The 21483-nt window shown below is 56.5% G+C and overlaps 6 protein-coding genes across 6 annotated transcripts; 2 read left to right on the forward strand and 4 right to left on the reverse strand.

Moving 5' to 3' along the window:
* Positions 1-890: 890 nt before the first annotated feature.
* Positions 891-3423, reverse strand: B0I36DRAFT_310608 (PIN domain-like protein). The gene is made up of 3 exons (XM_046152273.1): positions 3208-3423; positions 1450-3143; positions 891-1349 (listed from the first exon to the last, which is right to left on the reverse strand). The coding sequence occupies exons 1-3, from the start codon at positions 3219-3221 to the stop codon at positions 1255-1257; spliced, it is 1803 nt and encodes a 600-aa protein (XP_046018456.1). The 5' UTR covers positions 3222-3423; the 3' UTR covers positions 891-1254.
* Positions 3424-3748: 325 nt separating this feature from the next.
* Positions 3749-5608, forward strand: B0I36DRAFT_357709 (uncharacterized protein; the record flags this gene model as incomplete). Its single annotated transcript, XM_046157845.1, has 1 exon — positions 3749-5608. The coding sequence occupies one exon, from the start codon at positions 3749-3751 to the stop codon at positions 5606-5608; it is 1860 nt and encodes a 619-aa protein (XP_046018457.1).
* Positions 5609-6524: 916 nt separating this feature from the next.
* B0I36DRAFT_371093 (major facilitator superfamily domain-containing protein) lies at positions 6525-8411 on the reverse strand (the record flags this gene model as incomplete). The annotated part of the gene is given in 5 exon segments (XM_046159986.1): positions 6525-6568; positions 6580-6694; positions 6781-7715; positions 7770-7795; positions 7861-8411. 5 exon segments carry the CDS (start codon positions 8409-8411, stop codon positions 6525-6527), a joined length of 1671 nt encoding a protein of 556 aa, XP_046018458.1.
* A 1350-nt stretch (positions 8412-9761) lies between these two features.
* On the reverse strand, positions 9762-14839 carry B0I36DRAFT_310612 (WD repeat domain-containing protein). The gene is made up of 7 exons (XM_046152274.1): positions 14303-14839; positions 11950-14232; positions 11460-11897; positions 11147-11393; positions 10838-11088; positions 10555-10783; positions 9762-10481 (listed from the first exon to the last, which is right to left on the reverse strand). Exons 1-7 carry the CDS (start codon positions 14570-14572, stop codon positions 10228-10230), a joined length of 3972 nt encoding a protein of 1323 aa, XP_046018459.1. The 5' UTR covers positions 14573-14839; the 3' UTR covers positions 9762-10227.
* Positions 14840-15282: 443 nt separating this feature from the next.
* On the forward strand, positions 15283-17988 carry B0I36DRAFT_233358 (oligonucleotide transporter; the record flags this gene model as incomplete). Its single annotated transcript, XM_046149226.1, has 5 exons — positions 15283-15591; positions 15673-15794; positions 15872-17421; positions 17589-17701; positions 17833-17988. 5 exons carry the CDS (start codon positions 15283-15285, stop codon positions 17986-17988), a joined length of 2250 nt encoding a protein of 749 aa, XP_046018460.1.
* Positions 17989-18477: 489 nt separating this feature from the next.
* On the reverse strand, positions 18478-21110 carry B0I36DRAFT_235737 (RNA12 protein; the record flags this gene model as incomplete). The annotated part of the gene is made up of 3 exons (XM_046149422.1): positions 18478-19696; positions 19754-20885; positions 20954-21110. 3 exons carry the CDS (start codon positions 21108-21110, stop codon positions 18478-18480), a joined length of 2508 nt encoding a protein of 835 aa, XP_046018461.1.
* Positions 21111-21483: the final 373 nt, after the last annotated feature.

Genomic DNA, 21483 nt, shown 5'->3' on the forward strand with positions numbered 1-21483 from the left:
TTTGGATCGTTGCCGTGGAATGGCAACGGCGCATCTGCTGGCCATTTGTGCGTAGAAAGAGGAGGATTGTCAGTGGACGATGCATTTCTTCAGATTGACTGGAAGCGGAGAGGCTTCTTTTGACCGACTGCATTTTAGAGACGGCTGTTTGTGCATAATTGCAGGATACCCCCCAAATACTATATAGCTCACATTGTCTTTGCGTTCGCGCAGATGATCTCCATAACGCGTCCGACGGCGTTGATGCTCACAGAGCAGGTCCCGAGACTGAACTTGCTTGCCTTCTGGGTTGTTGATTTGCAGCCACCATGGCTGAGATTCTGATGATAGAGCTTCCACCAAAGAAAACCCAGTGCCACACGTGACAATGTTGCAAGGACATGCCTGTGAGCCCAATCCTTCACTCTTCACCAGTAAGATCGACACACGAGACATCGCTCCTCCGCCACGCCTTATCGCGGCGCATTGCACGCAACCCCAGCGCCGCACGCCCTTCCTTGTATGCCTCTGCCTCGTCGACGGTAACTTCAATTTCTCTGTAAAATCCTGGCGCACGTTCACTCGGCACGTACATCTTGGTCATCCTAGACCCGAATGCGTCCTGGTCGTTGTGTTCGCTACCGGAATGGGCGGGAGTCGTGCGTGCTGCGCCAGCCTGTTTCTTCGAGGCATCACCATCCAGTCGGGCAGTCGGTTTGGTGATGGATGTGAAATTGGTCATTTTCAATTGTTTTGTAGCCGCCGCACCTGCTATGCTCTGTCCGGGGTGGCTGGATGATGCTGGCGATGAGAAAAGCTTCCGCCGGGGTGAGGGCGCAGTGCTCGTTGCTGGCACCTCGGGCACTTTACTGCCAGGAATTCGCCCGCACATGGATGAAACAGGCGGCAGGTCATCATCATCATCATCATCATCATCATCATCATCGTCAGGATCGTCGGAGTCTACCAGTTCTATGATATCTGCCGCGACCGTATGTGCTCGCACTAATTCGCGTGCTGGCCGCGGTTCAGCCTTGTCAAGTTGTCGTGGTGAAGTAGCTGCTGGCATAGACTCTGTCCGGGCCAGTTTCCTGGATGTGCGAGACGGTCGTTGTGGAGTCGGGCTACTTGGCGGTGCCAGGTCGCTGTATTGGGTGACTGATCTTTGCAACTCACTCGATGGTGTGACAGACCGTCGCTTCTGAGGGCTCGTGTTCGACAACGGTTTCATGGAACCAATGCCGCCATCTTGAGGAACATCGTCCTCCACGGCCGTCACATGGGAAAGCGAAAGCGCAGAAGGCGAGGCAGCCGGGCTGGAATGGATGAGAATGGGATCTGAGGTGGTGGTGGTCCTGGCAGTCCTAGGGCTGACTTGTGAGCCAGCGATCGTCCATGGGTTGGTGCTCGAATCCAATCTTGGCCGTGTTGATGGGGTATTCCGCGTGCTTTCACGCTTGTTTTGCTTACTTGTTCTGCCCCCACGATTGCGCTGGTTAGGGTAGTTTGACGTTGGCGGTATATTGGATTTCGACGGCCGGGCGGCAGTCGGACTGAAGGGGGTATATGTCTGGGCTGCGAGATTCCCAACAAAGGTGGATTGAGTTCCAGGAGGCACAACAGATGAATCCTTGGCAGTTTCTCTACCACCCGGCAGCGGTTTGGTGACACGGACAAATTTGTCGAGCGAGCCTGCGCCATTGTTTATAGCTTGCGCTTTCCCGGCCTTCGATGTTGTGGTCTTCACCTTTTGGCCCTTCCGAGAGAGCTTGGCTCGCTGGGCAGCTTCCCAGTCTTCTACTGTCAAAGGAATACCAAGCTTGGCAACGGTTTCTGGGATCCAGGCAAGGTCCGGCTCGGTTGGGCTGAAAGGCTTCTTCCCTCCGGCTTTGGAATTTGCCTCGAGGTCACCATCCTCAGCATCGACGTCGTCGTCACTGTTCAACGCTAGACCATCGCGTGCAGACTCGATGACCTCCTCTGGTTCCTCTTCAAAGGCATGGCCTACAATCTCGGTGGGGATAAATGACACGCGTAGTTCTGGAGTTGCATCTGTGCTGAAATGTGCTCTTCGGCTGGAAACGGCTCTGACTAGCTGCTTCTCCTCCGTCGCCAAGGTGTCGACATCACTGGCACTCTCCTCGGGCCTCCCGCTTCGGTCCATCAACCTTTGAACCAACAAGACTGGCGCGAGGACACGAATGAACTTGAAGGCTCCACCCCTGTAGTCCCAGTCGAATGTTTCCCTGGAGAACTCGCGTAGTCCTGGTACATTGATGGGATTCTGCCACCGTTTCTGCCGAAGTGTTTCCAGGACGGACTGAGGTGACACGACTGGGTGTGTGTAGTACCGCAAAATGTCGAAGTTGGGGAAATCTTCTGGGATAGAGAGAGCCTTATGCCGGACCCGGAAGAAGCCGCTTTCGTTTGTGCGCAGCTCGTAGATGAGCCATTCTTTCCACGATGTCAACGCAGACGTGTCGGCACGCTTCAGTCTGCATAACGAGGTGCCGAAACCGGCCTTGGCAGCCTCGCAAGCTAGCTTGATACCAGCCCCCGGAATGCCTTCTGGGATGTAGTCACCGCCACTCATGAGAGCCACAAGGACCATGCCCTCGCGATCCAGACCTGGAGCAATTCTGGCGATATCCTGGGTTTCGTAGATGGAGACGTGAGTGGGAGCCTTGCTTCCCTTTGTGCCCTCGGCGGACCAGTTGCGGAGGGTCCGGGTGCAGCCAAACATGATGGTGTCAACATCCTCACTGAGGACGGCATCGACGATCCCGTGCTGCTGCAGGAGGGCACACTCGGCTTCTGCCTCTCCGGGGGCATCGTGGACTAGGCAGCCGAAGAGGTTGAGCAGGCGTTTGGCCATGGCGGTGGAGAGACCATCGCCGCGGCCAGAGCGCTTGTTGCGCTTGAAGGCAGGCTTGTTTGGACCATCAAAGACGAAGATGGGCTGTATGGAAAGGCTGAGGAGCCGCAAGAGCCGGTAGAAGAGGGTGCGGATTGCCGGGTTGGCACCGCCGCGGGCAGCCTGGGTCTGGAACTGCCAGATGGAGATGTCGATGGCGATACGCAGCGGCCTGCCCTCGTGCTCAAGCGTGGTGACGGCTAGCTTGGCCAGGGACTCTCTCCTCCCTGGGCCGATCTCCTTGTAAATGCTAGAGGCGATGTTAGGGAGTGCTGGGTTTGACCGGTGGTGTTCGGGAGGACGACATGTCATACCCTTTGATACCCATTTTCAAGGTGGGGAGCCTGGTTCACATGGGTCCGCCATGGGTGCAGGCGACGCCACGGAAACAGCTCGAGAGGGTGGTTGTACTCGCAACCAGCCAGGCAGTCTGTATCCTGTGGCCGACGCCTGATGCTCGAGGCGTACAAGGTCGAGGTATCGGGGCTGGCTCTGGAGCGCGGTGGTCGGTGTGTGACGGTGACGTTCCAGTTCTTTGGTGAAGAGTGCAGGTCTCGCCAGCACGCCCCGACTCCAAATATTGACTTGGGCCCAGGCTCGTCTCCACCAGCAACTGGCAGCAGCACCAGCACTGGCAGCAGCAGGCAGGGGTGGCCCCTCCACTGTACTCTAACTTGGTGGTGCTGCGGTGATGGCTTCGAGCTGCTGCCGACAACCACCCTGACGAGCCTCGCAGCAACAAGCAACCTTGCGCCGCTCCTGCAGCCAGCCACACACACACCCACCCAATCCACAATGTGACTGCGGCAATCGACTGCTGGCCCTTGATCTCGACCATTGCGCGACCACGCAGCCATGGCCTCGAGCGCCGGCGTCCCGCTGCCACACCGCACCCTCTCCTCCATCCGCGCTGGCACCTCGGCAGGGGCCATCGCCGGCAGCCCGCACACGCCTTCCCGCCCTTCCCCAACCGCCACCTTCAGCTCGCCCTCGAGCCTGCGCGCCGATGAGGATCTCATCGTCATCGAGGTCGGTGCCCGCAACTTCCGCATCGGCTGGGCCGGCGACGCTGCCCCAAAGAGGATCCTCTCGTTTGCCCCAGAGCAGCAGCGCCGGGTCGGTGATTTCAGCTCATGGGACCCTTCCTACAGCTCCAATTGGCGCTCAAGAGCCTCAGGCCCCGACTGGGCCGCTGGCCACGAGCTATGGCAACTCGATGTCCGCGGCCAGAACCTCGCCCTCATCCGCGACAAGCTTGAGCGGGAGCTGCGAGACACCTTCACCCGATACCTCCTCACAGACTCAAAGCAGAGGCGCATGTCTCTCGTCCTACCCCCGGCACTACCGATACCGCTACTAGGCTGTGTGCTCGACACCGTCTTTGACCGATTCCAAGCCCCGACCGTCTCGCTGTTGTCGGCCCCCGTGATGGCGGCTCTCGCAGCCGGAACACGATCTGCGCTCGTGATAGACATTGGCTGGCACGAAACCACGGTCACGGCAGTATACGAGTACAGAGAAGTCCAGACGAGCCGGTCAGATCGTGCGGGCAAGATGCTCATACATGAAGTCTACCGCTTTCTCGCCAAAGTGCTGCGGGACCAGTTTGGCCAGGCCCATGAGGCTGCCGACGCCGACAACTACGACATCCTGAGTTTCGAGGAGTGCGAGGACTTTGCGCGGCGAGCCCTGTGGTGCAGAAGAGACACGCGCGATCAGTTCCATGATGCCGATGCAGCATCACGAGACGAGTTCCATGACGCGGAGGACGGGCTGGCCGTGGTTCAGGAGGAGGACGAAGCCCGTTCTACCACAGACCTCGCAGACGACATGGCTCCCGTTGCTGTGCCTCTGAGGTCATGCCGCCCCCCACGAACTGTACAGATACCATTCTCGGAGCTGGCCGAACCATGCGAGTCCACCTTCTTCGAGAGCGAGCTGGCCGAATCATGCTTCGACGACCACGAACTTCCGATCCATAGGCTTGTGTATAAGAGCCTGCTCCGGCTCCCCCTCGACGTGCGGGCGTTGTGCATGTCACGGATCATCTTTACAGGCGGATGTTCCAATATCATAGGTCTCAAGGGACGCATCTATGATGACGTTGCCGCCCTCGCTCAAGAGTACAGCTGGGATCCAGTCCGAGGAAAGGGTGTCGAGCAGTACAGGATCAATCCGAAGCTGCACCGCGGGGCGGCACCGCCACCTTCTTACAGCAGCAGTATTCCCATCATCGTGCCGCCACCACCGGCCTTCCTCTCCACCACGAACATAAGCACCGAACTCCTCACAAGTTCCTCTTCGGACACTCCAGGAGCGACTAATGAAGGCGGGACCGCAGCCCCCAGCAATCCAGCACACGTCACCCCCGCGTCAGACCAAATCGAAGAGATGATTAAGCGTGATAAAAACCATAGAACACCGGTCCAGGGCACTCTGAGGGCCGTTGAGTCCCTAGGCCCCTGGTGCGGCGCCAGCATGACTGCGCAGCTCAAGGTGCCCGCCATCGCTGTGGTGGACCGCGAGCTGTGGACTTTGCATGGGGTCAACGGCGCAGTGAGGGTGGCAGATATCGAAGCCAAGACCGCGGCCGGTGGTGTGACGCATCACCACCACCACCAGCGGCAAAGCATGGGTCCTGGAGCGTTGATGAGAGGCAGTGCTCAGAGTGCGGGGGCGAATGCGTGGACGCTCGGAGTCTGGGGTAGCATATAATAGGAATCCCACGCCAATGGCCTGCATGAGACGTGACATGGTCCGGGTGGAGGAGACGAAAGAAAATGGTTATAAAGGAGCATTTACACTCGCGAGGCGGACAGGGCTCTTGAGAGACCCCCCGAGATATTAGACTGCGATCGTTTCGATACCCCCTCAAATCACAACTTTGTTTGCTATTACAAGTCTCAAGCAGATGGCCGGCCACACCTCCATCGTTTTCCACGTCTTCGCTGGGCCAGCCCGAATCTTCAATCCTCATGGCAGATACTGATCAGACAGGAAAGAAGCGGGGTGCATATGATTCAAGCTCTCCCCGGTATATGCGCATGACATGACAGTGGTATTCTCTAGGACGACGAATGCCTGAACGACTACCGTCCTTCGCGTGATGCATCCCAAACCCCTTTCTTCTATCTTTTTGGAAGCTGCCGGGCTAGAATGCATCAGGCACCATCGGGCAAGATTATTTCCTTCCTTCCTGTCTGCCTGCCTGTCTCACCATCATCTGTGATTGACTGTTTCCCCATCCCCCCTTTGACCTTCTGGTGGCTGTTGCTGCGATACCGCGGCGCTCTGGGCCAATCCAGAAGTCATTTCGAGGTTCTGTGGCGCTCGTGGCTGCTCACAGCCTGACATTGATCTGCGTAGAGCCTGCCCATGGGCTTCTGTTTGCTTATACTTTGAGCTCGTTGATGTTTGAAGGTCGGATGCGGATTCTCTGTGCCCATCTATCGCGCGCTCGTGCCGCGGCGCTGAAATGTACTCGAAATCGTCCTGAAGCTCAGAACCATCCTTACTCGTCCTTTGCCGATCCTTGTCCTTCACAACAGGCTCACGGCCAAGTGTTTGCTCTGTCGCCAGATCAAGACGTTCTCGCCTCTGCCTAGCCTCCTCTGGTTGAATGTGTGCTGTGTCACTTGTCGTTGTCTTCGCTAGGCCCGTTCCCAGCAACCGACTCTGTCGTCGACTGAAGCTCCCCTGCTTACCGGGCAGCCCAAGCACAACGCTTTTGTGTATGTTGCTTAGTGGATGGACCGCGACAAAAATGCCCGCCAGCGCACCGAGGCCGGCGAAAGCGGTATACTAAGACCATGTCAGTATTGCGACCCGGGTTGTTAAACGTAGGTCTCGGGGCACGGCGCCGTAATCGTGACGAGTTCTAGACATACCATAATCCAAACACCCGTCAGAGACTCGTGGACAGCGCTCCTGATGACAACTTGTTGGTACTGCGGCAACTTGTCGATCACGTAGATGTTTGCGAGGACGTCGCTCCCCTGGTACTCTGTATACCCGGCCTGCCCAAGGCTGGCAATCAGCGCGTTCGCCTTGTCCTGCATCTGGTTTTGAAACAGCACTCCGCCTATGACGATCGAGATGGCAGTACTAAGGGACCGCACGAAGGCGAACGTGGATGTTGCCGCCGCGATATCGTCGGGATGTGTGGCTGCTTGGAGCGAGATCAGTGCGGGCTCGAAATTGATGCCGAGACCGATACCGGCCGCGATCTGGTAAAGCACAATCTTGACCCAGTTGTAATCCTGCTCCAGATCAATCATCAAACCGCTCCCCAGAATAGTCATCGCCAGCCCTAGGTACACTGGCACAATGTACGTTCCGCTTCGCTGAATGTAAACACCCGTGCAAGCGGCACCTCCGGCGACCGATATGACATAGGGTAAGACGTAGACCCCGGCCAGGAGTGGTCCCGTTGCGAGAACAGCCTGGAAGTACAGCGGCACATAGAAGCCGACTCCCATCAGAACGATGCCGTGAGAGAAGCATATAGCAAAAGAGGCCACACTTGACCCACTGCGGAAAATGTTGAGCGGCACCATAGGGTACTTGGCGAGCTTCCATTCCGTGAGTAGGAAAAGGCCGATGACAACTATGCCTGCAACCGCCAATGACACCACTGTGATTGAGGACCACGGATATTCGACGCCGCCGAAAGTGAGTCCGAGCAGGAACATTAGAGTGCCGCTTGTGACTAGAAGGGTTCCGAGCCAATCGATAGCCTTCAGTCCCTGCCAGATGGGAGTCTTTGGGTTTTGTAGGGGAAGAGACGCCAACAAAAGGACAAACGCGAGGGCTGATATTGGTACTTCAGGCTTGATCAGCTAGGACATATCCCTAACGAGACGAACCCAACACTTACAGTTGATGTAGAAGCACCATTGCCAGCTTGAAATCATGGCCTCGTCAGCAAAAAACATGCCAGACAGCGATACAAGACTGGTGATACGTACGACAGCCTCTCCGTGAACACCCCACCCAACGACGGCCCAATGCCACTTGCGAACGCCATGACCACTGACAGGATCCCAAAGTAAAGACCGCGTTCTCTCAACGAGAAGAGATCACTTATACATATGTTTGCCATCGTCGTCAGCCCACCCGCTCCTGCTCCTTGCAGGGCGCGTCCAGCAATGAAGCCTTTAACGTCATCGACAAACGCGCAGATGATGCTGCCCGCGAAGAATGCTCCTAATGCACAAAACAAGATGGGCTTGCGGCCCCAGATATCGCTGATCATACTCCATAAGGTCGTCGTCGAGGCGTGAGACAAGGCATACGATGAACCAGTCCACGTGTATATCTGAGAGCTGTCGAAGTGGGAGGCAATTTCGGGCAGAGCAGTGACAATGATGGTAATGTCAAGTGATGCGATGAAGACTCCCGCGGCGAGTGGTGCCATGACAGAGATGATCTGTATTCGCGAAAGCGGCGTCCGGTGGGATTCCCGCCTCTCGAGATCGACGTGGCCAATGTGGTGCGTGTCGCCGCTGCTTCCATCCATCTGCTTTGTATCTTCACGGAACAACACCGAAAGTCTCGGATCCGGTCCATCTCGAGGGACAAGCACTGCGCTGCCAGTGATATTGACGATCCCGTTGTCAGTCGATGGCGAGTCCTCCGCGCGCGCAATCGAGGTCTTGTCTTCCACGTCGAGATGGACCATCTCTATATGGCTTGCAGTCGCGGTGCTTTCCAGATCGTGGCCGTGGCCATAGTGCCCAGCCTTTTCTTCGTCCTCGGGCATTCTTGATTACCATGCAAATTCAAGATGGAGCCGCTGTGCCATATTGTGACGTGCAAGTCTCGTCGAACCTCGAGATGGTCAACTTCTTCTATCAGCTCTGTGAATCGACTGATACGAGACCTGTCACTGAGAACTTGACCAGAGTGAACGAGACTCGGCCATGACGAGAGAGACTTCGTGACCATGAAGACGCGGTGGACTGGTGTCTTGTCGAGAGATGGGCACACACCGTCAAGCCAAGTAAGTTGCAGTCGAGGTCGGTGGGCTACGTCTTTCCCGCAGGAAGTATTTCCTGCGTACGCCAACGTAGACAAACCACAGTATTTCAAGGTGGGAGCAATTTGCAAACTGCCAGCAACCAACGCATCGGGGCATTATGACAAGACTGGAGCAGCAGTAACAGCACAAGCAGCAGCACCCCTGATGACGCACCCTGCTCAGATGGCCAGGCGAGGGACCTGGCCCTGTCTGCCATTCCCAGAGAAGAATCCATCACCGCCCGCCGCCGCTCAAGAGAGCGTGTGATCGCCGTCCCACGGCGCACTTTTGGCAGTGACTCCAGAGAGTGCGGGCGATAATGGCAGGGGGACCCCCCGGTTCCTCTCCTCGTGTGCCTCTTTCTTCCCCACATCCGGTGCCACGATACCTCGGCATCCAAGCCTTGTTGGTTCCCAGCTGTATTGGGGACACCAGCTCACAACACGTGCTACCCACCGCACAGTCCGCCTGCTAGGTCTCTTGTTGTATGTATGTGCATAGGTGTGTGAGCTGCACATCGCTGCTGGAACATTGCCAAGTAGATGCTCTGTCAGCCCGGACAAGACCTCGCTGGATATGTGCGGAGGTAAGTACTGGGGGAGATGGTCAATGTGGAGAGGATTTGATGAAGAGGATGCGACCTTGCGAGCGTTGCACTCCAAGGGGGAAGCTAAGAGCTTACTCGTGCTTTGAGCGTACGCTGTCCGTCAATCTTGCACACGAGACGAGCAGGCAAACTTCGACGGCTTGCTGGTAGCAGGCACTACTCAAAAGCCGCAGGGTTCATCTGTGGGGCCACATGGTCTTGTGTCATCCTGGGGAAGGAGCACCGGGCTCGTGGCAACCGGCCATGTTGCCATTTCTCTCGGGTGAGAGGCAATGCAGGGCAAACAGCCAGACAGAAAACACCGAACACATGGCCTTCAGTCACGTAGAGGCATCAAAACTGCCAGGCGTGGCATTCATCGCCGAGTGTCGACAAAAAAGATATATATGGGTGCCACAAAGCACTTCGCACGTGCTACCAAGGCGCTACTGCACCCCAGATTTCCTCACTCACTCTCTCCCCACAGTCGGCCGCCTTGGCAGGCTCGGCAGTGAGATTCACATCTGCCACCGTCGCCATCACAAGGGGTCCGTCCGATGCAGAAACTCGGCCTCGTGGCCTGGACTAATAGACTTAGGGGCTTGATCACATCCTCGAGGGTCATAGGCTAGTGTTTTTCATGTACACTGCATACAGATATATACATGATTGCCCTCGCCTCAACCTTCTCTGACCCCAATACCGTGAGCCAGGGGACGCCTGCACACGTTAGAATCCAAAGCTATCAAGCAATGAATTAGCGTCAGGCTCCTCAAACACACTCGGCGGCGGCTTGATCCCTCCATGAGCATTGAAACCCCCGCCACCAGTCCGCATCTCTGCCACCACGGGCGACGTCGGCAGGTCGGCCACAACCAGTGAGCTGCGGCGCCGCAGCAGCTTGCGTGGGTCGATGACGGGCTCTCCACCCAAAGACGGCATCTGCGGCAGTCCTGTCGGCCGGAAGAACTCCCAATTGCGCACTATTATGGGTGACGGAAGAGTTAGCAAGAGAGCTCCGGTCTCGCACATGCGCGTCATCAGTCGGGGACATACCTAGATCAAGACCAAGCAGATCGCAGCCCATGCGATCGTAAAGCCTTGCATTGTGCACAACAAACTCCCACTCAGTCTGCGGTGTCACCTTGGAAGCACCACGGAGTGTCTGCAACGTCTTCTGTCGCAACTGAGAATATAACACGACCAGTGCAGGGTCGTCCGTGAGGAAGAGTTTGGACTTCATATCGGGCGAAACGGGGGTCTCGATCAACGTGTAGACAGGCGTCTTGTAGGGCCGTTAGCATGATGTGTAGTGGCGGTTTCCACCGGGTATACTCACAATGAGAGCTCGCACAGCCATGTCTTTGCGGCCAAGCATCCAAAATGCCCAAGATGCCAGCCAGCGGTTTCCTTCCTGAGCCGCAATGGCCAGTACCTCATTCTCAAGCAGTTTGCGGAGGACTGGTCCGTTATCGCCCTCGTACACACGCGCGATCGCGATTGCAAGCTGCAGATCTTTGATCTGGTTCAGGCAGACATTTACAGCATCTTGCAGGTGGTCCGCGAGCAAAAAGAATGCGGCCGCATATTCTTGTCTCCTGTGTCAGTCTCAATGGTAAATCATCGGCGACCAAAGAGCTATGCTTACCAAATCGGCGCTTGCTCATGAGAGCATAGGCGTTCTTCAAAGCTGTTGTCTGCCACTTGGGATCCTGGAAGTTATTGGACAGCAGCTTGGTAGTGGCGGCCTGCTCTTTGTTCCAGGTAGCCATCCGCCAGAGCCCCTGCAAGACGACCTTCTTCTTGAGGGCTAGATAATAGATACTGCAGTCAACCGGGTTCTTCATCTCGCTGCGAGTGTACTCGTTGCGTGCCACGATTTCAAATTGTGCTTTCTGCACGGCGAGTCAGCATACAAAGCCAAAGGAACAGATGTCAACGAGGGAGCTGTATGTGCTTACCACTGAAGCTTCATCTGCAAGCCACATGAATATTCCGCTTTCTCTGGCATTTTCCCAAAGCAGTTTGCCGTGATACTGGCGCGACACGAAATCTGTGAGGATATCCTGGCTGGTAGAGTGGTATGCCCAGGATGTCTCACGCCACGACAGCTGGATGGCATTCGTCCGACCTTTCCGCAAGGCGTGCTGCCGGAAGAATAGCATAAACCTGGCGCCGTTCTCGTCCATGGATCTTCTCTGCTTCTCTACGACACCTGCACATTCAACAATGTCCAGTAGCTGAATCTGCTCATGACCCGACAGTTGAGGAAGTGTGACCTTTTGCAACATTTCACAGATTGATGCAGCTGTATCCTCGGTGAAGGCCTCGTCCGTCTCGTCAAAAGACATCCGCCTCACCAGAGCGCCGGCATCGCCTCGGCCGTTGGAAGTGGGCACCTGGGTAATGTTAATGGTTGTCTGGGACCGGAACACGTCTCATGAGCCTTACCTGGTCACCAGCGTAGAATTCTGCAAGGTCGAGATCAAGATAGTCATCAATGATCTCACCCTCGACGTGGTACTTCAAGGTGTAATTGAGCGCCAACAAGATGCGTCGCACAATCTGAGTTTTCCCAGACATGATGCACTGGCTCAGGAACTGGGGATGGAAGACAGGCAAAGGACCATTCAGCCTTTGCACCATCTCGAAAGTGTCTCTCGCCTTGTCTTTGCCGTGCTGCGATAGACGTGTAGCTGGGATGACAGATTCCGTCGCGGAAGTCATCCTGTCGTAAATGAAGAGCTGGTTGCCTGCTCCGATGACAAGGTTTCCATCGCTAAGCCACGTAGAATCGCCAATCGGATGCGGCGTAAAATCTCGGATGTTGATCTCCCTAATCGATGCCCATGCCGGCCCATGATTGAGGTAGTCGAAACGTAGCTGTGCGAGCAATATGATACGGTAGGGGAAGCCCACAGCAAGTATCGATTGTGAGTCTGGAGTAGAGGTCCAATCGAGGTCCTGTATTGTGTTGAGATTCTCAAACTGCTGAGCATACTCTAGTCGAGCACCTCTAATGTCCCATATGCTGAGTTCTGATCGATCCTTGTTGACCAAAGCCGCTTTCTTCATCGTGCTGCCGCTGGCAAGGGATGGGTTAGGAAGTCCGGTCTCCATGGCGGCTGTTGAAAGCCACTCGACCCGTTTCTGCTCGCTGTCAATCTTTGCTGTCCAAAACTCGACACGGCCAGAATGCGTGTACGACACAGCCACATCTCGTGCGAACACGTCAAGGAAGCCTGACACCACGCGTGATGACCCAGCTGGGTCAACAGGCAAGACGTAGGACAAGTCGCTGGACCCCCCCAGCTCGAATCTGCAGAACTCTTCAACGGACGGTTTTGCGTGGCCGTTCGCTTGAGCATGGCCACCATTCTGCGCAGGTCCTGGTAGACAGACCTTCCACACCACCCCACGCTGGCTCGAGGTTATCGTGGCGATGTGCGCCACTGAGTCGTCTTTGACGTTTTCGCGTGGCAATACGAGGATACAAAGCGGCTTGCCGGAAATGTTGTAGCGGCACTCATCGAGGAGCTGCGGCTGTTGCGTCCTACAATCCCACAGTGCGATGCTGTCGTGATGCAAGAACACGACGAAGCGTCCGTCTCGAAGTAGGCATATCCGGTGAATATGGCGAGTCTCAGGGATGACGGCCTGTCTGGAAAGTCGTGGCAGCCGCGCTCTTGTGGAATGCCTCCATAGTATGCTCTCGCCAGTCTCTGTCCGCGACACCACTGCCTTTCCACTCACATTGCGGACAATCTTCTTGACGGATCTTGAATGGCCGGACCAGGTTGCATGCTGCACGATACGGGCCGTCCGTACTGTGGGATCTAGCAGATCAACAAGATCGCTGTCGTATGTCAGTACTCGTCCGTCGAAACGATGCTGCAGGATATGAAGTGTTCCCTCCCCATTGTTGCAATAGTTGAGGATCTCGACATGCAGTGGTTCCTGTGAAGACTTGACGAAAATAAAGTCATCGGACTTGACGTAGGCAACGTTGTCGATGCGATTCGTACCGGCAGTTTTGGCGCTGACTCCCTCTAGGGCCCAGGCTGACATGCTCTGCCGACCATCAAAGACAATGCACAACTCCGTGTCGCGGTTGGCGATGGAGAGGAGATACTGGAGGGCGACGTCACCGTCACCCCGCTCTTGAACCGCCTTCTCCACAGCATTGGCGATGTCGCGTTGGCCAACAATGAATGCCCAGCGCGCATTGTGCCCTTCCTCGGCACTGCCGGCTTCATGCTGGATGGCTTGCGCCAGGTCTAATTTGCCCCAAAGTCGCAATTTCTGGCACCCGTGACCATCCGCGCCCGTCCAGATTCGTAAAGTCTGATCGGAACAGAATGTATATAAGACGTTCTCGATGGTCTGGTCAACATGTAATGGCCTCCGCCATTGTATCCTAGCTACGCGTTGTGGGTGTGGCAGATAGCCGAATTCGAAATGGACTTCTTCGGAGCCAAAGTTGAGTCGCCTCCACACCTTGACGAGTCTGTCGTGGTATCCAACAGAAGCGATGTATGCCGAGTCGTATGAAAGCTCGGCTGTACGAACGGGATTGGCCAGCTTCTCCTGCCAGTGTCGGAGAGGAGGGGTCTGGTTCGTGTCGTAGAGTGCAAGGCAAGTTCCTCCCACGAGCAGCTCCTCCGAGTTGCCCCATGAAAGAGTCGCGGTAGTCGAGCCGTCGTGATCGATATCAAAAGACGCTTGCAGCGCCCACTATATCACTCCTTGTGCGTCAGGTCACTGGAATCAAGCATCCATGCTATGCGCAGCAGGCAGCACGCACCTTCAGAGTATCCTCGTCCAGGTCGATGGGTTGGTAGATCCTGACAGTTGTCCCAGTGGCGGCGGCTATCTTGCCGGACCTCTCATCGAATGCGACGGCCTCGAGGCTGCGTTCGTCCTCATCGTAGATGGTCTGGTGGATGGTGTCTGGGTCGGAAAGGATGGCGAGGGCATTGCCAGTCGCATAAACGATTGTGCGCCTGCCCTGCCAGGAGCCGACTGCGACAGCCTGAAGCCGGGCTTCAGGCCTGCCGGGGAGCACAGCCTTCATGCTATCGACGAGCTCCGTGGGACTGTCGCATATCTGCTCCGACGATAGTGTGGTTGCAGCTGTGGAATGTCGCAACAGGCTTCGGCAGCTCCCTGCGCAAGGGTCCTGGAATCGACGCAGACGAGTTCGGGGCGAGGGGAGACGCGAAACCCTACAGCAGAAGCAGTACAATAAACAGTACTAATGCGCGCGGCTCAAGTGGGATGCCATGGAAGACTGCTCGTGTAATTGATGCCCGATTGGAATAAGGCAGTTGTTGTTTCGGCGATCCTGGACGGCAAGCTACGAGCTAATTACCAGCAAGCTGCGACATGGATTAGGGCGGCGCCGGGCACGAGCACGAACTAACTGGGGTCAGGGAGCTCTCTGCCTAGCGGTTGGGGTCATCTGGTATGACGTGACAAGGACCCTGCCAGTCCAGGCATGAGGCACGGTGCGAGACGCAGGTCCTGCAGGCCCTCGTCTGCCCCGCCTGGGGCAGCTAATACAGTGAGCATGACGGTGCCAGTCACTGTACGGCGCGGCAGGATAGCGGCTGCCGATGCCCGGGGTGCGTGCTCACTAATTCAATGACCATTCCGAGTCCGCCATTCCGCCGCATCGGATGCTCACCTGCCGGCCCCGGCCATCTTCACCTCTTCTTCCTGCTTGCACTCTTCTCCTCACGACGTGGCATCGCTGCTTGCAAGCCAGCACACATCATGCCCCTCATGGCGCCCAACAGAGGCGAGGACCCGGCCACCGTCCGGTACCTGCCCGAGGGCCGCCATTTCACCTTTCGCGGCGTGGTCGTGGGCCTCCTCGTGGGCCTGGTCATCTGCTTCTCCAACATGTACTTTGGTCTCCAGACCGGCTGGATCAGCATGATGACAATGCCCGCCAGTCTGATGGGCTTCGGCATCTTCAAAGCTCTCTCCCGCCACCTCACGTTCCCCTTCTCCCCTGTCGAGAACGTGTTGGTCCAGTCTGTCGCCGGAGGAATGGCCGTTATGCCGCTAGGGTGTGGCTTCGTAGGAGTCGTGAGTCTTTTCCACGGAGTGCTGGACACCTCTTACCACATGTAGCACAACTGACACCCTCCGTGGCTTGAACAATGACAGCTCCCGGCCATGGAGTATCTCCTGCAACCCTCTGAGCTGGGCCCGGTGCGACTGAGCACAACGAAGCTCATCGTTTGGTCTCTTGGGCTTTGCTATTTTGGAGTGATGTTTGCTGTCCCTCTGTAAGTTGCAATTCACCTTGAGTCCTAATACCCCAGGTCCTGCCGAGCATTGGCTTATCGACGTGGAACGCACACAGGCGGCGCCAGGTCATCATCCGGGAGAAGCTCAAATTTCCAAGTGGCTTCAGCACCGCGGTTCTAATTGGTGTCCTCCACGGCAAGGGTCAAGGCGAGAATGGCGTCCTTGATCCTTCGAAAGCCACGAGGTTTGGCAGTCTTGCTCTGGAGAACCGGCCGCTCATGCAAGCCGAGGAAGCCAACGAGTCCCAGGACGCAGACGAGTCTGCTCTCAACCACACCTCGGCGGAACTTGAGGGAGGTGAAAAGTACAACTGGGGCAAGAACATCAGGCTCCTGCTTATCGCCTTTGGGATATCTGGTTTCTACACACTCTGCACGTTCTTCTTCCCCGGCATCCGAAACCTGCCCATTTTTGGCACCGTGGCAGCTGAGACGTGGCTTTGGACATTGAATCCCAGCTTGGCCTACGTCGGCCAGGGCATCATCATGGGTCCTTCGACGACAATACACATGCTTCTCGGCGCCGTGCTAGGCTGGGCTGTCCTATCGCCGCTGGCCAAGAACAAAGGTTGGGCTCCTGGAGCAATTGACGACTGGGAGACTGGCAGCAAGGGTTGGATTGTGTGGACGTCGCTGGCAATCATGCTCGCGGACGCGGTAATCAGCTTGGGCTACATCACCCTACGCCCCGTTGTCCAGCATGGCCCATCTGTGCTGCGTAATGCCCAGCAGCAATTTGAGCGCGAAGGCTGGCGCGGGCTCTTCCGGAAACGCTCTTCCCAGCACCGCTACACGGCACTTGCAAATGACGATAATCTTTCCCCACGGCCCTCGACTGACAACGACGATTCGCAAGAACCATCCAGCAGGCCAGTTATTGCCCCCGCTCACATGCCTGGTTACGACGATAACACCAAACTCCGTGCATGGGACGGGGAGGATGCTCCTCCAGACCAACTTATCGGCTCCAAGACCGTCAACATAGGTCTAGTCCTGTCGATCCTGTTTTGTGTCGCAAGCATACATTTCACATTCGGGGAGCTGGTTCCGCTCTACGCGACCGTTATTGCCGTCTTCATGGCGTTGCTGCTGAGCATCATGGGCGTTCGTGCCTTGGGAGAGACGGACCTGAACCCAGTCTCAGGCATCAGCAAGCTCGCGCAGCTCTTCTTCGCGCTCATCATCCCTCAATCCCACAAGTCAAGCGTGCTGATCAACCTCGTGGCCGGCGCCGTATCCGAGGCTGGAGCCCTACAGGCCGGCGACCTCATGCAGGATCTCAAGACGGGCCACTTGCTTGGTGCGGCGCCCAACGCCCAGTTTTGGGGCCAGGTCATCGGCGCCACGGTCGGCGCGGTCGTCAGCGCCTTCATCTACAGGCTGTACACGGCCGTCTACGATATCCCAGGGGACATGTTCCAGGTGCCCACCGCTTACGTCTGGATCTTCACCGCGCGGCTCGTCACGGGCAAGGGCCTGCCGCCCATGGCGCGCGAGTTCTCGATCGGCGCGGCCGCCATCTTTGCCGTCTTTACGATCGTCCGCGCCCGTGCGATGGGCAAGTGGTACCATTCCTACATCCCCGGTGGCATTGCCGTCGCCATAGGTCAGTCTCTAAATCCTTGTCATTCTCTTCGGCATTCTATCTGTTCTGGCTGCTGGATTCAATCAGAAATATCTCATCTGATGGATTCCCAAAACACGGAAGCCCGCCTCCCCCCCGCTCTGAATTAGATATATCCGAGAAACTAGCTGACTTCGGGCGCCGTCCAGGCATGTACAACGTCCCCTCCTTCACCCTCGCCCGCACAATAGGCGGCCTGATGAACTGGTACTGGCGCGTCCGCCTTGGACGGCAGGATACACCCCTGATCGTGCTGGCATCTGTAAGTTCTTTTTTCTTCTTCCTTCCGGTGGTGATTTCCAAAACCCCCCTTCCACAACCACCCATCACTTAATGGATTTTCAACGACATGAAAGATTACAAGCATGCTGACACAACGCCGGGCGGAAACAGGGCTTCGTCCTCGGCGAGGGTTTCCTGAGCATCGTCAATCTGATCCTGCAGAGTGCCAAGGTCCCGCCATCTGTGAAGCCCCGAGGCCCCGAAGGCCGCTCGAGTGTGAGAGATGGGGACAAACGGCCACAACGGACCACTTTAACCGGCATTTAAAGGGAAAGCGTTAAGCAAAGACGTATGTACCCAACGATATGTATATATCTACACAACTGGGCGCTAGCCCAAAGCTGAGGGGAGGGGGAGGCGCAAATGTATATAAGACTTTGCGAAACAAAGTGGGACGGCCTACACCACGAGTACAAGTCTACCACACGTGCTGCAACAGTCTAGATCTGCCGATGCGTGCATATACAACAACTTCGAGAAATTAGAGCATCAGGATCGAAGCGCAGAAGTCAAAGAACCAATCAGACAATATTCGGGCTCTTTGCTTTTGACATGCTCCTTCAGGTCATGCTTGATTTTATTTAAAGGGTTGAGATGTGACGAGACAGGCTTGGAGTAGATACCTAGGTGTATAATGGTGACAGCCCCTCGCGTGCTAGTTGTACACTTGCTAATACAAAATCCGACTATTTCACCCGCTTTGCTAGCTAAACCTCGATGGACTTTGACCTCGGATCCCTGCTATGACCAGAAACATTAATTCTCTTTGGACAACACCATCTTGAGTGCGCCTTGCTCCTTTTCGTAGCCCTCGATCTTCTTCTGGCTGGCATCGAGCTTGCTGAGCAAATATGTCACGCGCGGCGTGATCTGGGCCGGCTGTTTCGGCAGCGTGGCGAGCGAGATCAGCTCCGCCTCGTATTTTTCAATGTTCTTGGCTTCGACCTTGACCAGTTCCGTCAGGACAGTAAAGTCGAGCTTGGCGCTCAGGACCGGGTCGTTGACGAGGCGCTCAAATGCGGCTTGGTAAACCGGCTTGCCCACAACGATACTCTCAGGTCGACCCAGGCGCGTCTTGATCGTGATGAGCTCAAGCGAAGAGAGACCCTCGAGAGCGGACTCGCCATTGGGAGCGCTCAGAGAGGATTTGAAGGTATCCGAGAGCAAGATCTCATTGTACCGCAGGCTCTCTTTCTTGGCGAGTGCCTTGACCAGATACCAGACCTGCTCGACTGACCAGCTGTGGTCTGAGTCGCTATTGATTCTGCCCGGCAAGAGGAACATCTTCAAGATTTCCGACGCGGCTTGATCGGTAATCTCCGCAACAGCCTGCTTAGGGGACTGTCCAGCCTTCAGACGCCGCGCCAGGAACTCCAGATCCGTCAGTCGACCTCCGAGAACATCCAGGCTCTCGTCGAGGTTTCTCAAGTTGGGTCGCACGTAGGCTACCTTGAGTTTCTCTTCGTCGCCCTCCTCCTCTGCTTCTTGTTCCGCCTTCCTCTCCTCTTTCGTTTGCTCAACGTGACTCAGGATGAAGCGTTTCGCAACCTCTGGAGACAGGTCACCCAAAGCGGCGTGCCGGAACACTCTGTCCGGGAGTGCTTTTGTAAGAGTTTTCGTATACGAGGAGTCGTTCGCCAGGAAGATGACGTGTGCCACATTAGATTGGACAAGGGCTGCTGCCCACTCCGAGATCTTGTCGTACACAATCGCATTTGCATCACCTTTGTGCAGGAAATTCTCAATGACAACCACTGGCCGCTTTTCTGGATGCGCTTCGAGGTAGGCGTCGTCAGGCAGGGCAGCATCGCTGTCCGTCTTGTGCCTTGACGACAAGCAAATCTCTGTAAGCGCGCCAGCTGTCGTGTGCAGGATCTTCTGGAGTTGCGACTCCAAGGTTTCCGAAAAGCCCGCCTTGACTCCAGTGGTGCTTTGGACTGCCAGGTCGATCATGCTGCTCATGCTGTTTGCCCATCTGTCGTTCGAATCATCAGTATTGTGTCGGACGTGCAATGTGCGAGCTGGGACTTACGAAAAGATTGGCCGGTAGCCAACGGCCGAGCCTAATTGCTTGATGGTCGCACTCTCGCCGCGAGCCTCTACGATCGGCTTGCAGTCAATCAGCAGGATGTTGGTTTTGTCTTTCAGAGCCTGCTCGAGCACGAGCTCCTTCTTGCCAGATCCCCTCGGTCCTTGAACAACAATAAAGGTCTCGGCGGTCTCCATCAGCCATTTTCGTATCTGCTCGATCAGGTCTTGACGGTGGGTCCAGATGGCCTCGAGGCCAGCCTTTTCTGACTTGTCTCTGTGGAAGAGATCTGTCGTCTGCTTCCTGAACCAGCGGTAGAGCTTCGAGTTGCTGAGACGGAACCTGTGTGTTACGTGGGACTTGACAAAGAAAGAGCGGATAGGGTCGAAGATGACGACAGTAAGACCCGTGAGAAGCGCCACAAGCACAGGAATGACGATGCGCGGGTGGTTGGTCATCCAGTCCCAGAAGCGATGCTGCTTTGTGCGCTCCTCGTAGGACATTCTCAGCTTGGTGCCGGACTTGCCGCCACCCTTGGCCTCGGACACCACGTAACCATGCAGGCAGTTGCGAGCCATGATGGCGTCGCGCACGAGAGCGAAGTCGACATAAGCAAACTTTGGCAGCACCTTGGAGTCCCACGGCTGCGAAGTAATCTCGGCGATCTTGCCGTACTTGCGGAACATGCTGTACAGATCCTCCTGGGACAGCTCAACCGCCTCCCCGCCCGGGTTTGGTGGCACGAACTCTACCCTTAAACGAGCCTTGGGGAACCTGTGCAGGTCCTCCAGCCAAGGCACGCCGCGGACCAGACCAGCCTGAACGCTGCGCAGTGGGCTGAAGAACGGTTTTATGCGTTTTTCTGCGAGCAGTTTGGTGACCAGGCCCTCGATGTCGTGCGCGGGGACATTGGCTGGGTGCTGGAACTTGACAAAGACGCCGCCGTCCTTGAGCCTGGGGATGATCTCGGTGACCTTCATGGGCGCCTCGCTTGGGATCGCACGCTTGACGAGGTTGATGGGGTCCATGATGCCGAGGCTCGAGTTTTCGAAGCGCCTCAGCAGCTCCGTCAGGTCGGACTCGGGGTTGAACCAGGGGATGCGAAGGAGTCCCGAGGGCTTGAGTGGAAAGAGATCTGGAGCGACATTGTCAGTCCGTGGTGCAGCAGCAAGAGGGCAAGTTGCGGCTGGTCATGGCGCATACTGTCGAACCACAGAATGGACTCGTTGGGTGCCTTTTCAATGTGGCCGTCCTTGTCCTGGTCTGCCGAGGTCGTAGACTCCCAGGCTCTCGGGATCCAGGCCACGGGCCGCGGTCTGAGCAGCAAGCTGGCCGCACTTCTATACGGAAGCCTCGTCATGGTCGCTGGGCGCGCCGAGCGCGCGAGGCGGAGGTGGGTGTTGGACAGCATCATCGCTGCGAGGGCACGACCGGGGAGGGATGGGTCGAGGGGCGGCGGAAAGAGGTGGGTGACGGCTCAAGAAGCACGTCGCATGCCGGCAATTGTTGAAGGCTGCTGCCCTACGACGACAGGCTTGGAGCTGGGAGTCTGGCCTGGCTGTGGTGTTGCAAGTTGCAACGAGGGCGGCGAGGCTCAAATATCTAGGTAGAGATGGAGTAGGTCCAGTCCCGCAGCTGTCAACACAAAGCTCCAAGAGCTTGAGCGTGGACTTGACTGGCCTAGCCGCCAATTGACCGCGAATGAGGTCATTGGATCTGCCAAGCACCGCGCG

The sequence above is a fragment of the Microdochium trichocladiopsis genome (assembly GCF_020744255.1).
Source record: "Microdochium trichocladiopsis strain MPI-CAGE-CH-0230 chromosome Unknown B0I36scaffold_1, whole genome shotgun sequence".
Classification (NCBI taxonomy): domain Eukaryota; kingdom Fungi; phylum Ascomycota; class Sordariomycetes; order Xylariales; family Microdochiaceae; genus Microdochium; species Microdochium trichocladiopsis.

Coding starts and splice junctions, on each gene's coding strand:
- B0I36DRAFT_310608 (XM_046152273.1), bottom strand. Junction 1,350..1,449: donor CAATCGTGGGGGCAGAACAA/GTAAGCAAAACA, acceptor CTCACAAGTCAG/CCCTAGGACTGCCAGGACCA.
- B0I36DRAFT_310612 (XM_046152274.1), bottom strand. CDS start 14,572: ATGAAGGCTGTGCTCCCCGGCAGGCCTGAAGCCCGGCTTCAGGCTGTC. Junction 11,089..11,146: donor CATGAGCAAGCGCCGATTTG/GTAAGCATAGCT, acceptor ACAGGAGACAAG/AATATGCGGCCGCATTCTTT. Junction 10,482..10,554: donor TCTGCTTGGTCTTGATCTAG/GTATGTCCCCGA, acceptor CACCCATAATAG/TGCGCAATTGGGAGTTCTTC.